The sequence below is a fragment of the Dryas octopetala genome, chromosome 6 (genome assembly GCF_963921425.1).
Source record: "Dryas octopetala chromosome 6, drDryOcto1.1, whole genome shotgun sequence".
Classification (NCBI taxonomy): domain Eukaryota; kingdom Viridiplantae; phylum Streptophyta; class Magnoliopsida; order Rosales; family Rosaceae; genus Dryas; species Dryas octopetala.
Genome location: NC_141371.1, coordinates 2,367,853 through 2,392,360, shown reverse-complemented (window position 1 = coordinate 2,392,360; position 24,508 = coordinate 2,367,853). Strand labels below are relative to the sequence as shown.

The following is a 24,508-nucleotide window of genomic DNA, read 5'->3' as shown; positions in this document are numbered from 1 at the left end:
AAATTTGGGCGACGACAGTGAACGACCCCATGAAGAACAGCTTGCCACCAAGCATTGCATACCGCACTGAGACGAACAATATCGACAAATGAGAGCTTTTGAGCAACCCTACTTAAGAAATCAGTCGGAATATCAGACCATGAATGACTTATTTTATTTTTGTACTCAGACCGAGAACGACTTGCCATGAAGAAAAACATTGACTAGTCTTCCAAGTCGTGTATAAGTGAGGGTGGCATGGAGGCAAATAAATAGTTAAATACCATTCTTAAATCTCAATTCAAATTAAACCAACTAAGGAAGGAAGAGCCAAATTCCTTGTTTTTTTTTGTTTAATAAACGATCCTTTGATTGATATTCCTTTCTACTCTTCTTTCTCTCGCGTGATTTTTTCCTTTGATTGATTGTATCATATCCTATCATGATCCTTTGACTGATTCCCTTTATTCTCTCCTTCTTTCTCTCACTTGATTTTATCCTTAATTGATTGTATTAATGTATTATTATTTTAGGAAAAATTAGAGTTTAGTCATTCTAATAATTTTTATTTGAAAAAAAAGCTTATAGCTTTTTTTTCTTAAATAAAGTCCTTATTTTTTTTAAATAAAGCCATTTCACCATTGTCTTGTCAAATAAATGTCTTTTTTTTTTTTTTTGAGGTATATGATACGGGTCCACCTCATACCTTATTAGGGTATAGAATGAGGTTGTGGAGATTGCATATTAGGTTTAATTATGGAATCTTAAAATTAAAACCTAATATAATTAAAGCCGACAAACCAAGACTTAAAGAATAAGTAAAAATGTATTGTCGAACACTCAAAAATAGCCACCGAGTACTCGGCGCCTGGTATGTGTGAAAAAAAATAAAAATTAATGTACCAATATTATGTGACATGGAATAGTTACAATATTATGTAACATGGAACTATTACAATATTATGTAACATGAAATGGTTACAATATTATTAAACTTTAGTTAAAATTTTAAAAGTCATAAAATTTTAATCAATAAATTATAAAACTAAAAGATCTAATGGAAGTCTACTGTCTACCTATATTCTATCATAAATTCATAATCTTTCATTCCTTTGATTCATTCCCTTTCTTCTCTCTTTTCTCTCACTTGATCTTATTGTTTTAGGCCCAAATATAACCCACTTCCACTCTCAAGGCCCAACACTCAGCCCAAACCCCTAGGCCCAAGGTCCAGAACGTAACCCTCTCCCTCCCTCACTTCTCTGCCTTCTGCTTTGTCTGGAGACTCTTCTTCTCTCTTCACTCCTCATTTAGCTTTTCTTCAATTCTTCTTCCTCTTCCATCTCCGATTCCGAGTACTCACCATCTTATTGGGTTCATCATCTTCTTCTAAGTCTCAGTGCTTCACAGTCACAACCTCACTTACTATCTGACCCCAGGTATTCTCTTGAACTCTTTTAGTTTTTTTTTCCTAATTTAGGATTTAAATTAGGTGTGGTTTGGTATTTTCAAGTCCTCAAGTTTTTCTTTTGCATTGTGATTTGTTGTTTTTGTCATTAATTAGTTTGGTTGCTCCAATTTCTGAAATGCCCATCTGATTTGGCTGTTGATTTTGAACGGATTTGGTTGGTTTTCTTAAGGATATTTTCAAGAGAATTTTTATCTGAGAAAAAGAAAAATCCAGCTTAGTAGCATTTCACATTGTGCTCATTCTCTGTCATTGGTTCTGTTGAAATATACTTGATTATCATAATTTATAATTCCTTAATTGTTTTATTTTTAACAGTGTTTCTTGTTGCTTGAGATTGCTATAGGGTTAAGTAGTTTGTGCTTTGGGGAAACACCCGTGATTGTAGATGGAAGATACTGAGGTTCCTGTGAAGTCTAAGAAGACAGTTTTTGTAACTGTTGGAACTACTTGCTTTGATGCTCTGGTTAGAGCGGTGGATACTCAGGAGGTTAAGAAAGAGTTGTTAAGAAGAGGGTATACCCAGATTCTCATTCAAATGGGCCGTGGATCCTATACTCCCACCAAGGTAATCTTGAACTTTCGGGTCCTAGTGATTTCTTCGTGAATTATGTGATTAGTTGATGTTGTTCACAATCTACTTGAAAGTAACCAACTATATGGGATGAAAAGTGGATGTTTAAAGAATACATCATCCAGTTTTCTGGGGTGGTGGTATTCAATTTCTATGAGGAGAGAGGTTAAAACAGAAAGAACTTAGTTTGCCTGTGCCCCCAACGAATTCAGAATTCATCCAAAGAGAAGAAGAAATTAATCTTGAAAAATATCAAAAATTTTAGGGAGATTCTTTGTATTCTTTATGTAGAATTTGTTGGTAGGGCTGGTCACTATCTTGAAATTAGGCTGGTTGCTTAAGGCAAATATTGCTAATGTTGTAATGAAATGGAGAAATAATGATCAATGTTAAGTTAAATGACTTGTATACTCTCTCATCTTAGGCAGACTTTGTCTACCCTTTTCTTTTTAAGGGAAAAGGCTTTGAAATGCTTTTTTCCATATTATTTTCTCTCAACCCTGAATATTTTTTATGATGCAGCTTGAAGGAGGGGATGAGTCCATTGCTGTAGACTACTTCACTTTTTCATCAAGCATTGCAGACCATCTGAGAGCAGCATCTCTTGTGATCAGTCATGCAGGTATAATTTCTATGGTGTCTTCTTGTCTTTCTGCTTTTTATTACCATCCGGCTATTCATGGATATTACTGTAACAATTGTTTTTTGGGGTATTCATTGGCCTTGATGTTGTATGTGAATATTTGTTTTCTGTGGTGCAGGGTCAGGGAGCATATTTGAGACATTGAGGCTTGGTAAGCCTTTAATTGTTGTGGTGAATGAAGATTTGATGGACAACCATCAAAGTGAGTTGGCAGAAGAACTAGCAGACAGGAAGCATTTATACTGTGCTCACCCACAGACACTTCATCATATTATAGCAGATATGAATTTGGATTCCCTCATTCCATACCATCCAGGTGATGCTACACCAGTTGCCAAGCTTATCAATAGGTTTCTTGGTTTTTCAGATGATTGATCGTAGTGTAAAATTTTATTACTTTGATTGAATGTATCAATGAGATACGCTTTTACATATAATCGAGATGCATGTTTTAATGAAGCATAAGAATTCTCTCGTGCATGGATGTCTGATGGCATTGAATTGATCAAGTTTTTGCACATATCATATTGTATTAAGAAATTTGGCAGCTTCTTAGGAGTGGAGGCAGTGGAGCAGGAACTGGTAGATGTTGGTTCATGTCAAAGTTTGGCCTGGTTGCAGATGGTAATTGCAGACCTAGATTTTATTAATCCAAAATTCAAAATGTCCTAGATAGGTGGTATAATGAAAGTTTGAAACAGCATGCACGATTGAAGCAAATGAAGATTATATATGATTAGGTTGGCCAGGATCTCAATTCCTATTGATATCAGATTGGGAAGACAGTTTCATTTGCATGCTTGAAAGAGAGTTTTTAACATGAATTAGTTGTAATGCATAGTGTTATCAGTTTGGACATGGCCCTACAAAACTTTATTACATACCCATGTTATGTACCAGCTAATTTGTACCAAAAATGTAACGACCACATGTTACTCACAGTAGTGGTTTTATTTCTCTCTCTTGCACCAAGGACTTGAGTACTGCAAGAGACACACAGGGACAGAGACAAGTCCCAACCTATGGAGATAGTGATGCTGTACGGTTTAGGGGGTTGGGTCTAATTCAGTGTCGCTCTCAATTGTTGTAACTTGTAATAAGGGTAAAAGAAAAGTATATACATCACAGGGATTCCATTTTGTCTGCTATTAATTTCTTTTTTTATGATGGTTAATGAAGGATTATGTTACCTTCATTATGTTATATTACTTATTACCAGTGTGATTATTGTTGATTGTCTAGTGTATTATGGATTGTCAGTGTTGTGCAAAACAGTTCCTTATTAGTTTACCCTAAGGAACCTAATTGGAAATTTGGAAGAAAGTGGAGGTGGAGGGATGCAAATATGTGGGCATTACTCTCTTTCTTCTTATTCTCTGGGTTGAAGCTGCTGCAAATATGATTGTATATTGTGTTGGTGGCAATTATACTTGGCACATTTGCTTTGCCTAGTCCACCTCCCAACTGGTAAAAAAAGTCATTATCCATATGTCAGAAAGTCATACAAAGATAAACAATACAAAAGATAGATAATAAAAATATGATCGCTATAATTGGCAAATAATTATTTGAATGGAGAATGAATGAGAAGTGATGCAAAAGCTTCCAAGACTTTCTGATACAAAGACAAAGACAATTCCTTAGAAAATTCAAAAGAAGGGACGAATGAAGTGCAATAAACCATTTGGTATTCACGAGGAAGAGAGAGAGAGAGGGAGAGAGGAATCATGTGAAGACAAATGACCAAGTTTAGAGAGAGAGAGAGAGAGAGAGAGAGAGAGATGACACCCTATTCCTAGCTACAAGGAAACTCAACCCCCCAATACCATACCATAGTACCATACAAGCTTACACCTCACCATTACCAAACTCTCTCTCTCTCTCTCTCACTGCCATTTCTTCTCTTTTGCATTGCTCTTTGTGCCCATGGAATTTAACACCACCGTTGCATCTGCAGGGCCACTTGGGCTTGCTGCAAAAAACCAAACTGATATTCATAAACACCACCTTTCACATTCTCAACCCTTTAGTCACCACCACCACCACCACCATGGAAACTTTCCTTCAAAATCCATCCTCATTATCATTATATCCACCACCTCAGTTGTGGTCCTTCTTGCCATATTCTTCATCATATTAATGCTTCGAAGGCGCAAGTCCACCAAAAAATATGGCAACATTTACAAAGAGAAGAGCAGGTTCATTGCTCAAACCACAATGGCCTTCAATTCTAGCCCAGGTAATTAACCAAACTCATCTTTTATAATTTCCATTTTCCATATCCATCATGCATAGAAAACATAAATGGGTCCTGTTTTGTTATTAAAAAGATGCCATTTTGATTATATGCCATGACCTGATGTTGGTCTATGTGTTTGATAAAATGTGTCAGATGTGAAGGGTGGGTGCCTCCAAGGTGGGAATTCAGGAAGGTCATTCAGGACAGCAGTGGCAGTCACAGCACCAAGTAGATACGGCGGAGGAGGAGTTCAAGTGTTGTCATACAAGGAACTTGAGGTGGCCACTGATCAATTTAGTGAAGCAAATGTGATAGGGCATAGTGGGTTTGGAGTGGTTTATAGGGGGGTCCTCCGTGATGGGGCTGTGGCAGCTATTAAGATGCTGCATAGGGAAGGCAGGCAAGGAGAGCGTGCTTTCAGGGTTGAGGTGAGTGACTTCATTTATAACCTTTTGTCCTCTCTCTCTCTCTCTTGTAGTCTTGTGCATCTTTCAAAAAGATGCTTATGCCTCTGGTCCTAGTGTGTTATCTAACCACACTTGAGAAAGCAAATCTTGAGGGTTGACTTAAGTACCCTATCTCACACGCACACATTAATATGCTGCCTTCAAATGTTTTGACAAATGAGTTTTTCTTTAAAATGTGTGTTTATGTCCAATTAACAAATTTAGACCCTAAATTTGGGGATACAATATCATTTTTAGCCGACTTTATTCAGTTCTGCACATGAGTGTGAGACAAAAATGAGAATAACAAATGCCTTTTTTCTTCCCCCTATTGTAGGTGGATCTACTAAGCCGATTGCACTCTCCGTACTTGGTGGAGCTACTTGGCTACTGTGCTGACCAACACCATAGGCTCCTTGTATTTGAATATATGCCCAATGGTACTCTGCAACACCATCTCCATTCTACAAACAATCGTCAGCCATTGGAATGGGGAACCCGATTGAGGATAGCCCTTGATTGTGCCAAGGCCCTTGAGTTCCTCCATGAGCATGCCATCCCCTCTGTTATACACCGTGACTTCAAGTGCACCAATGTTCTATTAGATCAAAACTTTCGTGCCAAGGTGTCTGATTTTGGATTGGCCAAGATGGGTTCTGACAAGATCAACGGTCAGATTTCGACGCGTGTGCTGGGGACCACAGGATATCTGGCACCAGAGTGAGTGCTTAACATCATCTGTAATGGACCTCCCTTTCATTTTTCATCAACATACCAACAGATATATATGTACTGCAGTAGAAGCATGCACATGGGTGTATATGCTTAGATCACTGTTATGCTAGCTGTCATCTTTTATCATCATCAGGTTCTACTTGGATAAATCAAAAAAATATTAAAAACAAAAATGCAAATGGCTACCTGAACACCATTTTAGACATTCCAGCTTTGGCCTTTTGCATGGTCCATAGAATCTGCATACAGAATTAGACCCATGATTTCAAATATGGAAGTACAAGAACAGCTAGCATTGTGTGTGTTAGTTTCTTAACTGTGATCTTTTATATTTAATTGAGTTCTGGTGATGTAGGTATGCCTCAACAGGAAAGCTTACTACAAAATCAGATGTATACAGCTACGGTGTGGTTCTTTTAGAGCTGTTAACAGGGCGTCTACCAGTAGATACCAAGCGGCCTCCTGGAGAGCATGTCCTTGTCTCATGGGTTAGTAGGAACCAATCAACCTTGCAAGCTTCTATTTAATAGTATGATAGAGAGGCAGCATTAACATCCTCGATGAACACTTCAAAAACTGCATGAGTTAGTTATTTCTATGCATGTATGTCTACAGTTTATGCATGTATGTAAAGTGTAAATTAAAAACTACTAAAATTTTTGTCCTATGGTTTATCAGGCTCTTCCAAGGTTAACTAACAGAGAAAATGTATTGGAAATGGTTGATCCAGCTCTAAAAGGGCAATACTCAAACAGGGATCTAATTCAGGTCAGCATATTGGCTTCCTGTAATTAATAATCACTAAAAGCATCACCATCAGAAAATTATTGATGCTAAAGTTTCAACCAACTCAGATTTTTCTTGCCATAATATTGTTTTTTATAGGTAGCAGCTATTGCAGCAATGTGTGTGCAGCCAGAAGCTGAATATCGGCCTCTAATGACTGATGTTGTGCCCTCTCTAATTCCTCTGGTTAAGAACTCCTCTTCTGTTGGTTCCTCTAGATTTCAGAATCAAATAGCAAGTCCAAGGTGTTAGGGGGCTATGTGGAAACTGCAACATGAAGTAAACCATTCAGATCTCAGATCAGACTTTGGCAGTTGTTCTCACGAGAACTCACTGAAAACATGTGAAACTTTTATGGTGAAAAGTGACAAACCATAGTCAATAATAAATTGAGTTTCAGTACAGTTGACTCATAAAGGAAAAATGTTTCATGTAGTTCACACCAAGGTCATAGTTCTGAAGCTGATTACCATATGGGAAAACACCAAGAAACAGCCATTGCTTTTGATTGTCAGAGTAAATGCAAAGCTCTTGCAACCACAAGAACATGCATGCTTGAAGGCTAGCATGGATAATTTGATTAACTTAAAAGGCAGCTAGGGGACTTGGGCTTGGTTTATTAGCTGTGATTACCCTCCTGTATGCAACCATTGTGATTCTGTGAACATCATTTTTCTATTGTAAATTAATAATTGATAAAGGTGATGTAAGTCTGTAACTTTTCTTCCTTAGGTACTGTTTCTAGATGTTGAAATTTTCCTCCTTTATTGTCATAGCCATACAATTGTTTGTATGATAAACTGGCTGTAATAATTTGGCTACCATTTATAAATTAATCTGTCTAAAGAACAAGAAAATCTTATAAATGACCATATATACAAATTCATGCTCCAATGCTGTGAAAATAATGGGATTGGTTTCAAGTTTTGTGGAATCAAATTTGAATGCTTTCCATGAACGTCTGAAAAGGCGTTGGAAATACGACTAACCAAGTTACAGGTACCATTTTAGTCTGAAGCAAATGAAAAAAGAACAAGCTGGTCCAGATTGAATATAAGGTAAGTCGAGCAATTTTCATGGCATACTAGGTAGGACATGTATGCCACGATCTGGGAATATGGCTCGAGACAAAATGACAAATAGAATACCTTGTAATTCATTGTCCTTCTGTTTCCAACAAAGTGAGAATCTTAGAACACGGAAGGTTCACTAGGAAGAGACAAAAGGACTTGGTGCAGTGGATATTTGAAGAGGGTACGTATCATGTCGAGCAGACTGGAGATACACAGTTAAAAGTAAAGGATTGAAAGAGACGAATTCTAAAGATCTCCTAGAACATGTTTTAAGATGTGAGAGTACGTTGACTGTATTTCTTTATTTCTTCTTGTATTGCATGGATATTTTTAACCGTCTTCTTGGAAGTAATGATAACTAATGACATGACGTCTTGAATTGATAATTAAGGAGGATCCTTTACAGAGTCACCAGGTGCACAAAATCTAAACATTTCCTTAACTCAAACCACTTAAAATGGAGCTAGAGCAACTAAACTCGTTAATGCACCAGTACATCTGAAGCTATCCATTTTCTTTCCAACGGCATAGAATTCAACAAGTTATTCATCACTTCCATCTTATATGGAAAGCTCAAAGAGCACTCACAGACTCAAAGATATAAATCAATTTGAACCATCTTCATTATGAATTTATGTTTTCAGTTTCAGCTTCCATGGAAGCACTTGTTTCTCCTTTCTTTACCGCTGTTGACTTGCTCTTTTTACTATTAACTTTATCAGCATATTTGGCAAAAGCAGCAGATAGGGCTGACTTAACATTCAATTCTGGTTCTTTCTTCCTGTTTTTTCTTTCATCTTCTGTTTCCTCTTCTTCTTTATCTTCAACCACTGAACCAGGTTCAGCATTGTTCGGAACAGAGGTTTCTGGAACAGCAGGGCGGCTGGCAGCCACACGCTTAAATGGTTCATGAAATGTATCATACAAACGTTTTACCTGATGAACGCGGTATGTTGAGAAGACAATTAAATTCCTTAAAAAAGACATAGGCATAAAACACAATTTACTGCAATATCACGTAATGTGCATGCAACCAGAACTAAGAACAAGAAGGCAATATTTGTTTTGTCTCACTTTGAATGCTAGTCCAAACATTAAAGAAAAAGGGAAAAACAAAAATTTGAACAGCAGGAAGATACCTTACGCTCTCCTATGCCAGGGCAACGAGCCAGGTCTTCCATCGAAACATCCATGATATGAGAAAGAGACTACAATAACATGACAATTAGCTCTATATCAACATTACTAAAAAGCAAGTTCTCTGCCAATACAAATTCTCAGTGAAAAACAGAAGGCATACCCCAAATGTAGTACCAAGGGTGACTACATCAGTCTTGTTAACATGTCGAACTGTTGTTAGAGCATGATTTAGCTATATATAAAACAAACAAGTTTCAGTTCAATCAATTCATAGTGTTATAAACTCATACAATCCACTCTAGATACATTAAGAAAAAAAATTAGTAAGACTCTAATTTGGCCTTAATGAAGAACGTGATTGATTAGTTGACCTCAATTGTATCGATACCCGTGATAAATAGTCTGTATCCATTTGGCCTTGAATAATGTCAGCAGGCTTGTTTTCGTAGACTTTTATTGTCTCCAAGTAGCGACCACATTCCTCTAAGCTATAAAAACATATTCGACGGAAATCAGGCCAAAGAAACCAATAAAAACCAAGTTACTGTGAAATAGCAAATGACTATAACACCTTTACAAATGGAGACACACTTGTGATAATATTCAAACTTTGTTAAAAGAGTTAATCATGTTAATTCTGGAATAATTTGCAAAATAAAAAATAAAAAATAGCAACCATAATTTTCTAATATTATAAGCACAAAAATGTTGTCTAGTTTATATACTCAGTTTGCAGTGTAAAACAAATATTTGTACCTCCAACCACATAGTAGGGTGCATTCATGAAGCAGGGCAGTTTTAGTAACTTCAAGTAAAGGCTTAATCACATCCTCCTGAAACCAATGACAGCAAGCAAATTCGCTATACAAATACCCAAAAAGAAAACAAAATGTTACTACTAAAGGTATGAAAGACAACTGATTGGCACAATGGCTTACCACATCAACATGACAAAGAACAACACGAAGCTTGAAGTTCTTTTGCAATTCTCTTACACGGAAATATAGGTAGTCTGGATGCAGCAGATGATACCGAAGACTGCAACAATTCGTCAACTCAATATATGTTCATATATATAAGATAATTATGCATACATGCAATTCAATTTATTTATTTCAACGTATTAAAATTAGCATGGGGTTGGCATCATCAACTCTAGAGTTAAATAACACTTTAAAGCATGAAAATTAAGAAAACAATGAAGTCTTGCCTGCGTCACTGTTAGTCATTTACAAGGTTGGTTCACAATAACAGTTGTATCAGATTTACCACATGTATATAGAATAGTATACAGAAAGTGCAACCTTTCGAACCTTAGATAAAGAGCACATGAGCTTTGCCCAAGTAAGTAGTCACAGACAATATCTGCAAACTCCCACCTCACATTTCTAATATGTTTGAGCAAGGGGTTTCCCTTCTGCATGGAGAAATTACATTTTACACTCAGTTTAAAGTAGCAGAAATGCAAATTATAGTTGCTACACACCGCATATATTTAAACTTCTCCAGCTCACGAGCTTATAAAGCAACCTTTCCATTCAATTTTGATTTGACATCAAAATGCACCCTAAATAAAAATACTACACCTGTCTGTGGCTCACAAGAATGGCATTGCGACGCTGCGCAGACGATGATGATGCAACAGCATTTGTAGGAGCAGATGATGAAGATGGAACATCAGATTGGCCAATTTGCCTACAGCAATAAACAAAGACCACAAAGCATCTCAGTTTCAGATACCCAGAGAGTTCCATTAGCTTATGTTAGAAAGCTCAGTGCTTTCTTAGTTCTTATACAACGAAAATGACATCCCTCTTAACTTGCTTTCCAACATTATTTCCCCATAAACTATTTTCCACCAAAACAAACAGCCAACATTTTCTTAAGCAGAAACTGCCTTAACCCAAAATAAATGTATCAATTAAAAAAATGTACACACACCCATAAAGGTTTGGATTGAAATTGGCAAAAGGGTACCTTAAATTAGTGGTCTCTGAGACCTGTGGGGGTTGTGCGGGGGTAGTAGAGGGAGGAGGGGGCGAGTAGAACTCAGAGGATTTGACGAAGGCAAAAGCTTGAGAAAAGGTTTCTGAGGGAGCGAACAGAGAAGGTGGGGTTGATTTTGACTGTGAGCTCTGAATGACTTCTTGAAAAGATGGTATTTTTATCACTGTCTTCTTGTTGTTTCTCTTTGGGTCTGACCCTGTATTTTGCTCTCTGTCTTCCTCTTCCATGTCTCTCTCTCTCTCTGATGCTGGGTTCATAGTTCGTTGAAGATGTAAGGCATGGATTTGTGAGGGGGGAGTTGGTTAACTTGGTTTTAGGCCTGGGCTTTAGGTGATGATTTGGAGCCAATTGTGTTGAGAATTTTGAATACTAAGGCCCATTTATTAGTAAGGTGCTATGTGAAGACAGCAGCTATTTCTAATCGGGCCTATTTATCATTATCTGGCCCGTTGTAGGTTTTTTTTTTTTCTTTCTTTTGTCGGAGAAGGGAAATTCGAACTTAAATTTTCTTCAATATTATGGAGAAAACTATTATTAGACTAATAGTTCGTTGGTTCATTATACACTTTTAAGTTTTGAGCATTCACAATTTAGAGAAGTAGATGGCAAAGAAAGGTATGAATTAAGAGGGGAGGGGGGAGGGGGGATTTTAGTCATTCACCATAAAATTATTGGATGATAGTTTGTGAAGAATTTGAAAAAGGGGTCAAGAACTCTTCATATTCAAGTGCTATTTGATGGCCCTTTGGAGTCAAAGAAAGAATCTAAGATTAATTTATATTCAAAGCTTTGTGTGCAAGTGGAAGGTTGGAATGATACCAGAAATGGAAGGTGATGAGTAACTTCTAAAGAATATATATAAGCAGTTGGGTTTCAAAGGCTTTGACGCTAAAAAAAAGTTTAATATTCCTAGCTAGGATGGAAAAGGTGGAACAATATTAGACTATTGGTTCCATAAGTGACAGATATAAATGATTATAGAATATAGGGAGTGGGAATGGATTAGATTCTAAAACATTTTATAGATGTATATGGAATTGGACTGGTAGATATATTTTGGTTTGCCAATACATTATTATGTGCAAGTAGGTCAAAGGGAAATAATTGGACCAATCCAATATTGGTTCTTATACATACATCATTCTATAAGACTATAACCACTCAATAATTGCACATTTTTACCAGAACATAACTTCAACATGTGCATATATATATATATTTTTTCTTTATGAGGCAATGATGAATGCCTAAGCAAACGGGTTGCTTCCATGTATTGTCAAACAATTAACACCAATAAGCCCATATAACAAAAACAATTAAGGCCCAAAAAAAAAACAATTCCATTTATCAATTATTATAAGGGGAGCATCCCAAACTCTATGTTTAATAATCAGATCCTGCAACAACTTGTTTCTTGTTTTATATTCCCCTAGTGCAATATATTTGTCATGTTGACAAGTTGAACAACACATGAGGGAAACCATTGGAGAGTACAAACAACAAAGGGCCTACTGCTTTTCGCTGGAGCAGCCAACGTTTTGTCAAATTAAATTGCATTGTCTGGTCTAACTCATGGCCAGTTCATTATATGAACAATTTAATTCAATTCAATTCAATCCCAAGACTTGGTCATCTCTTGGTTAGTCTTCTTTTGTATGTTTCCTTCCTAGCCGGTTGGGATCTAGTCATCTAGAACATCTTCTTAATTCAAATAATTGACCTCACTCTTAACTCTATGCTAACTATAGTCCTTCTTCATCCATTTCTCAGCCATTGTGAGCCATTGATTAAGTCAAGTTCTATCATAAAATTCATAAAAATCAATAATTGTTCATTTTTCGTGCAAATTATGCCCAACTAATAATCATTTTTTACCAACTAATTATTACTTTAGTAGCATTCTTCTTTACAATATTGTCTCAAAGTAGAATTCTCCCCCTATGTGAAAAGATAGTCAATCTCTGCATTACACATTACACATGAACTCACCAAAAAAATATATATATTAAGAAAAAGACATAAATTCAATTTAGACACATAACTATATAAGCTATTTCAACGGGGTATATGAACTTTAAAATATTTCAAATATACACCCGATCTATTATCTAAATTGAAAAATGAATTTTTATCCATTGATTCGTTGAGAGATCAGTTAAATGACAGCTTAGCTTTTACTGACCGGGATTACTTGACGACGTGGCGCTATCTCAGCAAACATTTCCTGCCGAATGAGCGACACGGGCCCACAATTTAATAATAATAGAGAAAGTGAGAGTTTGTGGGCCTATGTCAGGGGTTAGGTGGATCCGTGTCGCTCATTTCCCGCCAAATGAGCGACACAGGTCCACCTAACCCCTGACACGGGTCCACAAACTCATCATATCTTTCTCACTCGTTGAACACAAGTGAGAATATTCGAATTTGGTGGAAATCGTGATATTTTTTTGAGACTAAATGGTCAGGAGAGCGTTCGACGAGCGGGAAGGAGGTAATGGGTGTGTGGGCTCGTGTCAAGTGGCCATGTGTTGCTCATTTGGCAGGAAATGTATGCTGAGTTGGTGCCACTTCGCCAATTAATCTTCGTTAGCAAAAGCCAAGCTGACATTTAACTGATCTCTCAATAAATTGATGGACGAAATTTCATTTTTCAATTTACATAATAAATCAGGTGTATATTTGAAATATTTGAAAGTTCATAGACCTCATTGAAATAACATATATAATTATATGTCTAAGAAAAACAGCTTGTTCCATTGACTATGTATGTGAGGATTATCATACATTCATACTACATATTCTCAATCTTTTAAAATTAAATTTCATAAAGTAAAAATAATAATAAGATTAAAAAAATTTATAGACATTAAATAAATTGACCTAAACACGAAAAAAAAAAAAAATCATAATATAGAACTCAAAATTCATTAAACCGGAGGCCGAACCGAGCCACTCCTTGACCTTGACAACACCGGCTCAACCGGTTGAGCCGAAGTTCCTTCACCCTCATTAGCCGCCACCTTCGGCGACCTAAGGGACGACATCCTCGCAAGGAATGGCGGCGCCATCGAGAACACCCACCGGTCCGACTTAAATTGCCGGTCCAACTTCTCCAGCCGCCTATAGTTCTTCACTCTATAACTACCACTACCACTCTCGCCGCCGGTTTGGGGCCCTCGTCTCGAACTCCCTTCCCTAGGCAAAACCACCATGCTGGTGGACCGGTTCAGTTCCCGGTTCATTATCTGTTTTCTCACCTCGACCGGTAGCCTCAAAGTGAACCGCTCCGTGTCCTCACCCGGGTGGATCAGAGAGTGCCCGGTCGAGTGGGACCGCGGGAATAGCCTGCGTATCCTGCTCGATCTCGATCCACGTGTACGGTTCCTATTCAGCGTTTGGTTTAAGTTCAGTAGCTCCGGTTGTTCAACCACTTCCTGCTGCTGTTCAACCACGTGTACTGAATCGCATGCGGCGTCATTTTGGGCTTCGACGTCGTCGGCTTGTTCCAGTGTGAACTCAGTGAGTTGGGGGGCCGCGTCACCGGGTTGAGGCACGAGGTTGGATCGGCAGACCGGACACGTGGTGTGAGAAGCCAGCCACGCGTCAATGCACTCGGGGTGGAAAACGTGGTCGCATTTGGGGATCAAACGCAGCGTTTCGTCGTCCTCGAACTCGTTTAAGCAGACGGCGCATTCTAGCGCGCCTTTCCCAATTTTGAGCCCTCGGACGACGGAGTACTCCAGGGTGGGAAAAGTCTCGATGACGGCAGGGTCGAGGCCACGAGCGCCGCGGCGGGAGCGCCCGGTGTGGGTCCCGCCGGGGCGGACGCTGGCGCCGTTCTGGGCGTCGGAGCAGTGGCGGATGTAGATGGAGAAGAAGCCCATCAGGAAGAGCGCGGCGATCAGGACCGCGATGATGACCGCCATGGACGGGCTGAACTTCGCGTACCGATACGGGTCGTTTTGCGGGTCGGTACTGGGCTGAGCTCCGACAGGTAGGAGAATTTGTGGGGAGAGGAGTAGCAGAAAGAAGAGAGTGGCGGTCCCATGTTTCACTGCGCAGGTTAAGATCGTCATGGTTGTAATTTAAAGTGAAGAAGTGAGTTTTTGGTGGTGGTGGACTGGTGGATGCTATTGTGCGCCGGGGAGGGCACGGATGTGTTGGTTTAGAAGGAGAGATCAGAGGGTGTCAGAGAGTTTATAAATGAGAGAGAGAGAGAGTGTGTGTGTGTGTGTCTGAGAAGGTGTCGTGTGGATCAAGAGTTGAAGAGAAGGACTGTATGGTGTGTTGTTGGGGGTGGGACCCACACACAACCCAAATGGACTTTCTCTGGCATTTCCTTCGTGGATGTTCAAAGGGTGAGGGTGAGGGTGACGTCCGCGGCTGGTCATGGATGGCGTGCCACGTCGGCTCTCACGCACTGCCTTCCGGAAAAATGGCATGAAAATGCAAAAATTCACTCGCCAACTCTTTGCTTTCATTACTTAAATTGATTCGGAGTTTCGGACAATTTTGAATATTTCCCAAATTCCCAGTTCAAATGGTAAAAATAGGAATAAATCAAACCCGAAGTTTTTGATGCTCTTAATTACAATATTTGTAGTGTTACACATATGGTTGTTTTAAATTTTTTTAAATAATAGTTAGGTTCTATTTTTGATCATCTTAATTTGATTACCCTAACAAAAACAAATCTGTTATATTAATTACATTGTTTTATATGATTGTCCTCTATTTTTGCCTTTATTGACTAGGACTTCCATTTTTTTATTTATTCAAAATGTTCTTTTCCCCGTAGCTTCTGTTTCTATTTTTTATTGAACAGACTAGACCTTGGCTAGTAAAAGCTCATTCATTCACCTTGAAAAAATACAGATTAAAAAAATATTTGAGGATGGGTTAAAAAATTTTATTAACCACTCACAATAAAAAATGAAAAGAGAAACGGTATGTGTAATGTTTTATGTATGTCAGTATGTGTTTTATAGTGTAGCAAATAAATACTAGTAGGTAGAGAGGTTTGACTGAATGAAAAGGGTCAATGTTTCACAAAGAGTTGAACTAACTTCATTCCTCAGCAGCCGAAACTCGAAAGCATATTAATACAAAAAATTATTGACGGGTCAACATCGGAGTACCATCGATAAGTCGAATCAGACGGCTGTGAGAGAGTGATGTAGAGAAGAGGTGGAACGTGAGAAGTAGCAGATAAGCTTCTAGAAGAATCTGGTTCTTTAATTTGCTTGCAAGAATTAAGTGGCGGAGTGACCACTAACGAAGTGGTGTGGCGCCGTGGAGGTAAGGGAAGTGTAGTGTGGGCTGGGGTTTGACTTTGAGGCCCAATTTTAATACAAAGGACTACATTACCAAGGGCCTTTGGTAGGTTAGCTTGGTCCCACTCAAGAAACTCCCTACGTGTCATATTTCTATGAGTTTAAACTTTAATTAGTGCTTGGTCTAATAGTGTGAGGAATTAGTACTGATTGTAGATTTGTAGGCATGGAATTCTAACAAATTAATAATAATGCAAAGGCAACTATCATCCTTTGTGGCTGATGATAACCCACGTACACATCTAGTCCAAACTTGCTCAAATTTCATATAAACTAGGATATATAGCTGGCTTTTTTTTTTTTTTTTGGCCATGAGATAGCTGGCTATAATCCTTCTTAATTAAATTTGATTAATGTCCAAGTTGCTGGTTTGTTTTAGTTTTAATGCAACATCAAGCTTATTATTCCATACACATTTTAAGTAACCAAAAGAGAAATAGTTAGACGCTCGACTTTCTTTTGTCACATTATCAGTACAAAAATATTGTTGATCATGAACTTATTTCTTTTTTTAATAAAAATTCCTAAATCGGTACTAAAAGCGATTGCTCCTTGATTTGGTCAAATCAAGTTTTTAGATTAGGGTTAGCCACCTTATCTAGAAGCAGTTGACATTCATTTTTTCCTCCCCAAAAAGACATAAGAATATATATATATATAGGATTGTGCTCCTCTGCCTTCTAGGCTTCTAGCTGTTGAATAATACATTGACTTTTAGATTTTTAATTAAATATAATGTCCAAAGCCCATATTATATAGTCAAAATTGGAATTAATACAAGGTCACAAACTAACAAAATTATATGAAGTCTACCACCTCCAAAAGGTAGCCAATTTGCTTACGAGTCTTATGACAATTCCATATCAGTTGCTTCATTACAACGGGCATGAATCATGAATGCAGAGATTATAAACCCAGAATAATGGCCTTGCATATGGCCCTAATTGAAATGGGCCTTCGATAGGCTTTATGAACAGTAGGCCCATAGCTCTCAAAACCTGGACGGCCAACAAATATGGGTCAGCTACACAGCCCAGAAGTACTTATGTCCTTAGTCAAGAATCAAGATGTATGTCACTCATTTTGGGGACTATTTAATCTTGAAATATCTTATTTTCCTTTCTTTTTTAATTTTTTAGATATAAGAGAAGGATAAAAAAAATATAAATACCAAATATTGCTACTCTCATCATATTTGTTTTTCTAAATTATAAGCTAGTATTTCATCTATTCAAATGGAGACTCACTCTCTTTATTTATTTTTAACATATTATAAGATATTGAAATGTATATTAACTAATATATAATTTGGGGATAAAATTTGGTCAACTCAATATGTTTGGAGACTCTAGCTTACATTATTGGTAATGTAGTATAGGTGGTGTTGTCCAATTATAAACAAACAGATGCTCATTCTAGTATGATCTAGCTGTGCCTTTCCAATACTAAAGTCTTATATATGCCACAAATAGTAAGAAGCCTCAATGACAAATTGAGTAATTGACAACAATGCTATACCCGTTACTGAGACAAGGGATTTGCTCACACCTAATTTAACTTGTTCTTAAAGGTATAGTCCATAGTCAAAAAGGTTGTCATTATGTAAACCACACAAATATGGAGCTCCACTAAAATAAAAGAGAAAAAAGAAAAATAAGAAACCATGGTAGACAACTCCCTTCAAAATTCATAATCAAAATTGGCTTTTGCTATGTTGGTATTTTGAAAGAAGCCAAAAGCATTGCAATATTGTCAACTTCATATAGGGCCCCAAAAGTTGAGGATGAGGAATAATGGACATGGATGTCACAAAGTGCATGCTCTCGATCTCTAGGCCTCTCTCTGTGGAGGCCTATGTTGTTTGGAATTTTGTTTAGGTTCAGAGCAACCACTAATTATTACAAGTATTTTAATCATGATGAATGATTGGTAATTAGTGAACCTTAGGATCAATAATCCTTATTTACTTTTCACCCGGTCACCATAAGTTTAATTTCTATAAGAAAGCCAAAGGATTTCAAGAACCTACTTAGATGGGCCCAAAGCCCATAATTGTCGTCTGTTTGAACTTGCCCAAAGCTTGATGGGTGCGTTGAATTCAATTGGGTCGAAATTTGCAACGTCCCCTACTCATATAATCATATATATTTTATATTCAGCTTTTCTTTTTTATCGGACACATTTTATAGTTCTTGTATGTATTTGATGAAAATGATCAAATGAAGGAAACTAAGATCATATATTCAAATTTGTCAATAATTTCTCGAGTATATAAGTATTGAATACTTCCAATAACATACATTTCCAGGTTTTCGGCTTTACTTGTGCTACTTTTAAGATAATTTTTAGAAAGGAACATAAGTTGTTAAACATAGAGAAATTAGATATAAAGTGCAAATATATAATGTGGAAATTAGTTACTAGTTTTTTTTTCCTTTTAATTCGTTGCTTGTCAGCATCCAAATTTTCCATCACATGGCATTTATTTTATGTACTTTGTTCATATCCCATATTCAAGAAAAAAAATCATACACCAAATTGATCGATATATTCCAAATTAATTTGATGTATTATGTCGATGAACCGAAAATTCAAGATACTCAGATGTTTATTTTTATTATGTTAAACAACTATTATGCCTTAAAAATTTAAGTTGTTAAGGAATTAGTCAATAATATCTACTAAGTTAATATCTTCCATCATGTGCAGCTCTAATATGTACGGGAAGAGCATATATATATTGACAGACATAAATAAAGAGGAAATTACAGATTTAGTCCAGTTATTTTATACCTAGTTCAATTTTGGTCCACAATCTTTTTTAAGTTCTGTTTTGGTCCACTAATTGTTTCACTTGTTCAATAAAGGTCCAGATTTGTTTTCTCAAATTTGGCCTGCTTTTTACCCTATCAAATCTCACCCAAATTCAGCAAATATATACTTGTTTTAAAGCTATGCATTTCTTCTTTACAACTATATAAAGATCATTCAAATTGGAGTTCTAAAACTCAAGATAATTGACCCTAAAGTAGGGTACCCAAAACTGCCAATTTTTCAAATTTCACCAAATCTCAATTCTCTTAGATTATAATACTCCAATTTTGTTTTTATGACTAAGAAATGATGAAATATAACTTACACTTCAATTATAATTGAAGAAAACACAACCCAAAAGATTTAAAGTCACAAATCTGGACCTTTATTGAACAAATGAAACAATTAGTGGACCAAAACAGAACTTAAAAAAGATCGTGGACCAAAATTGAACTAGGTATAAAATAAGTGGACCAAATCTGTAATTTCCTCCATAAATAAATAAATTGAGGGATGAAATATTCGAATTTAAAACTTCTTGCAAACAAAATTAAATTCTGATAACATGTTAGATAATTACGATACTCTCGAAATTTAGATAGTTAAAAAATGAGCTAATAATGTATAAATATTTTTGGGTTAAATACATTTTTGGTCCACGAACTTTGAGCGGTTTCTCAATTTGGTCCACCAATTTTGAAACGTGACAAAAATAACCCCGAATTATCCAATTTGTGTCAATTCAGGATTTTCCGTTCAAATATCTAACAGAAGCTGACGTGGCCGTTAAACACTGACGTGGCGCACATTTCGTGTCACCTCTTTTATTTTATTTTCAGATTTTTTCTATTTTTCTATTTTTATAAACTTTAAAAATTAATTAAAAATAGTTCCGGACTCATAAAAATACATGAAAAATTCCTACAACCTCGTCTTAACTAGTCCAAATTTATTATGGGGCCAAATTACCAATTTGTCCTCTGAGAGTTTCAAAAAAATTTGGGAAGTCTAAATTTGCCCTCTAAGACCGAGAGGTCTTTTGGGTAGTAAGTGTTCACGAGAAAGGTAGTGTTAGTTTTTAGAAGACCAACGGTGCAAACCTCATATTTTTTGAAGCTCGGGAGATTATTCTATGAATTTCCAAAGAGTCTAGAGTATTTTAATTTTTTAGAAATAAATTTGAACTTCCCAAATTTTCTGGAAACTCTCAGAGGGCAAATTGGTAATTTGGCCCCATAATAAATTAGTACTAGTCAAGGCGAGATAGTAGGAATTTTCCGTGTATTTTTATGAGTCCGGAGCTATTTTTAATTAATTTTTAAAGTTTATAAAAATAGGAAAATAGAAAAAATATGAAAATAAAATAAAAGAGGTGACACGTGGCGCACATTCAGTGTGCCACATCAGCGTTTAACGGCCACGTCAGCTTCAGTTAGATATTTGGACGGAAAATCCTGAATTGACACAAATTGGATAATTCGGGATTATTTTTGTCACGTTTCAAAATTGGTGAACCAAATTAAGAAATCACTCAAAGTTTGTAGACCAAAAATATATTTAACCCAATATTTTATTGTATTCATGCGGCCAAAAATTCTTCAACATTTGTATCCCATTTATTTGACACGTTGGCATGCTCGACGATTGTTATCTCTTTGGACAATATTTTTGGTTTGCTTCCAAAAATCGAAACTGAAACCGCTGGTTGTAGAGGGAGTGGTTTTTGTTGCAGCCGCTGTTTCTCCAATGGCTGCCCTGCTGTAGAGGGAATTCAGGAATTCATGCATGTAATGTGACAGTTCTTGAGGTTTCATCATCATCTGCCACGTGTACGGATACATTAGACCACGAAGATGAAGGTGCTCTTCCAAATGCATGAGGACAAATTCCTTTATGTCATTTCGAACAGTGTGGTAAACGTTAATCAGTTAAAAGTTATGCTATGATAAATAATGACCATTCGATCCATTTCAATTTTGCATGCATTATATATATATTTATACAGTAGTGCTAGATATACCACATTTTTATACCATAATTTCATACCACCTTATGTGGCAACTTACATGGCATTCATACATTGGATACTAAAAAATAAAAAGAAAAACTAAAAAAAAAAAAAAAAAACTCTGTTCAATAAAGTAATATGGTATAAGAAATGTGGTAAGTATAGCATTATTCATATTTATATAGTAGTGCTAGACATCCCACATTTTTATACCACAATTTAATACCATCTTATGTGGCAACTTACATGACATTTATACATTGGATACTAAAAAAAAAAAAAAGATAAACCTTATCCAGTAAAATAATGACACGTAAAATTATATAAAAATGTGGTATAAGAATGTAGTAAGTATAGCATTATTCATATTTATATAATTATATGCATATATAAATATATAATGCATGCATGTTGATGTTACTATGTTAGGGTTTTGGGCTACAATAAAAGTCATCTATACCAAAATTCATATTTTCTCATCGCCGGATTTATTTGCGTAAGTTGTTTATGCGTGTGTAAAAATATCAGATTTTGAACATTAATTTAATAATATTAGATCCTAAGTTGATCCAACATTATTCGATAATTATAATTAGTCACTCATATGTACAACTGACTTCAGCATGATCTATATATTTATATACCATTTATTTTTTGATGAATGATACATGAAACTATGTATGTATCAACTACTGTACGTAGCTAGAATGCAAGTTAATTAATCTTTTTCATGTTCCTTCAATGTTTTATATTATTAATAACATACTTTTAAAGAAGAGATTCATTTGGTGAACAAACCAAGTTCTTGGCCACATTTAGACATATATAGTGTAAATTCACTTTTTGCTTAATAACATATAGGCTTGCTTCTCATATCACACTTTGGGATGGATATGAAAGCCTTGAGAAGCAGCAGTTGATTGGAAGGTGAATTCACTTTTTGCATTAATAATGATAATAATTAATCAGAACCATGAATCAATGAGTAGGACAGGTTGGTGAGGATTATGGCGGTCGATCGATGGATTTGATATATTAAGCTAGCTTTTAGACGACAACGATTTTAATTGCTGTTTGTTAAATGAGATGGATCTGGAAAAAGTGTCTGCCTTTAATTATGGATTTTAATTCTTGCTGAGTTGGCTAGCTACTCCCAAAATTGACCAACCAAGGTCGGGTTCAATTGATGTTCTATATATGAATAAAATCCCTTTTTTTGCACAAAAAAAAAAAAGTACGAACAATATATATATGCACAAACATAACCCACCATGCATGATTGATTAATATAAAGAACTATATGTGATGTGACAACACTAAAGGCTATACAAATACAATTTTATATATGAACGACTCATATAATGTAACAATTGCACAAATAATTAATCTCAAATTCTCAATAACCCTATATATTAATATATAACAAAAGCCCATATATATATATATACAGATATTTGGTCCAAATTAATTAAAGAAGCAGAGCTCTCTCTTTTTCTCTAGGTTTGGAGTTAGCTAGGTCGAGGGAATATATAAAGCATTTATCATATTCATACGAGAGAGGAGAGAGAGAGAGAGAGAGAGAGAGAGAGAGAGAGAGAGAGAGAGAGAGAGAGCCCAGAAGAAGGTCACATGATGGAATAATATTAAGAATATATGAAAAGCAAATAGTGTGGTTCTGTACATGATATGTATAGGTACCTCTATATATCTATCAAAATCCTTTTGTGTTTCCATATGAAGTAAAGATAAAGGAATCATTCTCTCTCTCTGGGAACAGCAAGTGAAAATGCAATGTATGGTCTAATCATGATGATGATCGATCAATCCATCCAGGACAATTAGTTAATTATATAAATAGTCTTCAAATGCACCACACTATTCACTAGCTAGCTGGCAACAAAAGCAATTATGTATACATATTATGTGCAGTTCAACACATGCACAGATATTCTATATCATGCACGTCCAAAACTACTACTGTGAAAAATGCATATGGTGATATTGGTGTCACTAGGAAATAATATACATTTTTGTGCAAAAATTACTTACTACTTGATAGATCATCAACAATTAAGCTTAACTAATATTAGCATTAACAATTAATAGTGATCACTGATCGTTTTCAAATTTTTTGTTGTGGGAATATATAAAAAGGTCCTGTTTGAGAGTAAATTTGCCTATAGCCTTCAAAATCTTAGGTCTAACCTTAGCTCATTCTAGGTAGATAGATTTGGTTGGTTGGTTATGTAAGTACTTTAATTAAATAATTAGCTCAAGAATGTATAGGGTCTAGGTCGATATATATCACTCTAGATATGAAGGGACATCAATAACCTAATATTTAGTGGCATGAGCCCATTTCAAAGAAACATGCCAGCACTATATCAATCTCTATGACATAAAGTGTAATATTACTTCAGTCACTGCTAGTAGTGCCATATACTGTATAGTAAATAGCTTCATTAGAATTAATTATATCAGTAACTATATGATATATTGCTTGAGTGATGATCGAGTCCATATATATATATATATACATGGGGTTAAATACGTACAGATACCACTCCAATTTGACATTTTGTCTCTCATATATGCAAATTAAAATTTTGATACTTAAATCCCCAAATTCAATTCCATTTTATAGTTTATTTCAAAATTGTTAAAAAATCAATTTTCCGTTAATTTTGCACACGTGGTGCTAAGTTGGCACCACGTGGCATATTGAGAACACTTAATTTCGTGTTAATCATCAATTGAAGGTAAAAACGAAAAGATGAAAATGGCCTCATACGAAGACCACGTGGAGCCAAACATATATTAGTCCACGTGTGCAAAACTAACAAAAAATTTGATTTTTAAATAGTTTTGGAATAAAGTGTTTAATGGAAGTTTGGAGGGTAAAATGTCAAAATTTTAGTCAGGAGTCAAGTATTAAACATAACATAATTTGGTGGTGATATATGTAATTAGCCCTTGCATGCATATATGTGAAAGTGACTCAAGTGATCATAAATAGGGATTACTATAGACCTTATAATAATCATATTTAATTATTTTCTTATAATTTTTGTTAGGTAAAGTATTGCATAAACATAATTAAGGGTCATGAGCTGTGAAAAATAATTAAGGGTTTTCACGTACTGCAGAAACAGAGATTTTTTTTTTGGCTGGGACTGCAGAAACAGAGATTAATTATTAAAATAAGCCTAAAATAGACCAGAGGGGGTTAATTAGTGTTTCCAAATCCTTCGGCAAGAACAAAA

The 24,508-nt window shown here is 35.9% G+C and overlaps 4 protein-coding genes across 6 annotated transcripts; 2 read left to right on the top strand and 2 right to left on the bottom strand.

Annotated features, from left to right (window-relative positions):
• The first annotated feature begins 1,275 nt into the window (after positions 1-1,275).
• Positions 1,276-3,786, top strand: LOC147280982 (glycosyltransferase family protein 28). Of its 3 annotated transcripts, none has more exons than XM_086248552.1 (4): positions 1,276-1,418; positions 1,794-2,015; positions 2,544-2,643; positions 2,783-3,786. In XM_086248552.1, the coding sequence occupies exons 2-4, from the start codon at positions 1,836-1,838 to the stop codon at positions 3,037-3,039; spliced, it is 537 nt and encodes a 178-aa protein (XP_086104678.1). In that variant the 5' UTR covers positions 1,276-1,418; positions 1,794-1,835; the 3' UTR covers positions 3,040-3,786. The 3 variants fall into 3 exon arrangements, with proteins under 3 accessions (XP_086104678.1, XP_086104680.1, XP_086104679.1); XM_086248554.1 differs by having other exon boundaries at positions 1,784-2,015; XM_086248553.1 differs by having other exon boundaries at positions 1,766-2,015.
• Positions 3,787-4,435: 649 nt separating this feature from the next.
• Positions 4,436-7,706, top strand: LOC147280981 (putative serine/threonine-protein kinase PBL7). The gene is made up of 6 exons (XM_086247024.1): positions 4,436-4,903; positions 5,057-5,331; positions 5,687-6,069; positions 6,440-6,572; positions 6,763-6,852; positions 6,970-7,706. The coding sequence occupies exons 1-6, from the start codon at positions 4,591-4,593 to the stop codon at positions 7,120-7,122; spliced, it is 1,347 nt and encodes a 448-aa protein (XP_086103150.1). The 5' UTR covers positions 4,436-4,590; the 3' UTR covers positions 7,123-7,706.
• A 566-nt stretch (positions 7,707-8,272) lies between these two features.
• On the bottom strand, positions 8,273-11,350 carry ERCC1 (nucleotide repair protein). The gene is made up of 9 exons (XM_086248054.1): positions 11,061-11,350; positions 10,670-10,778; positions 10,397-10,500; positions 10,022-10,121; positions 9,840-9,916; positions 9,472-9,571; positions 9,244-9,315; positions 9,083-9,151; positions 8,273-8,879 (listed from the first exon to the last, which is right to left on the bottom strand). Exons 1-9 carry the CDS (start codon positions 11,345-11,347, stop codon positions 8,568-8,570), a joined length of 1,230 nt encoding a protein of 409 aa, XP_086104180.1. The 5' UTR covers positions 11,348-11,350; the 3' UTR covers positions 8,273-8,567.
• Positions 11,351-13,785: 2,435 nt separating this feature from the next.
• Positions 13,786-15,309, bottom strand: LOC147280979 (E3 ubiquitin-protein ligase ATL6-like). The gene has a single exon (XM_086247163.1). It carries the CDS (start codon positions 15,164-15,166, stop codon positions 14,018-14,020), a length of 1,149 nt encoding a protein of 382 aa, XP_086103289.1. The 5' UTR covers positions 15,167-15,309; the 3' UTR covers positions 13,786-14,017.
• Positions 15,310-24,508: the final 9,199 nt, after the last annotated feature.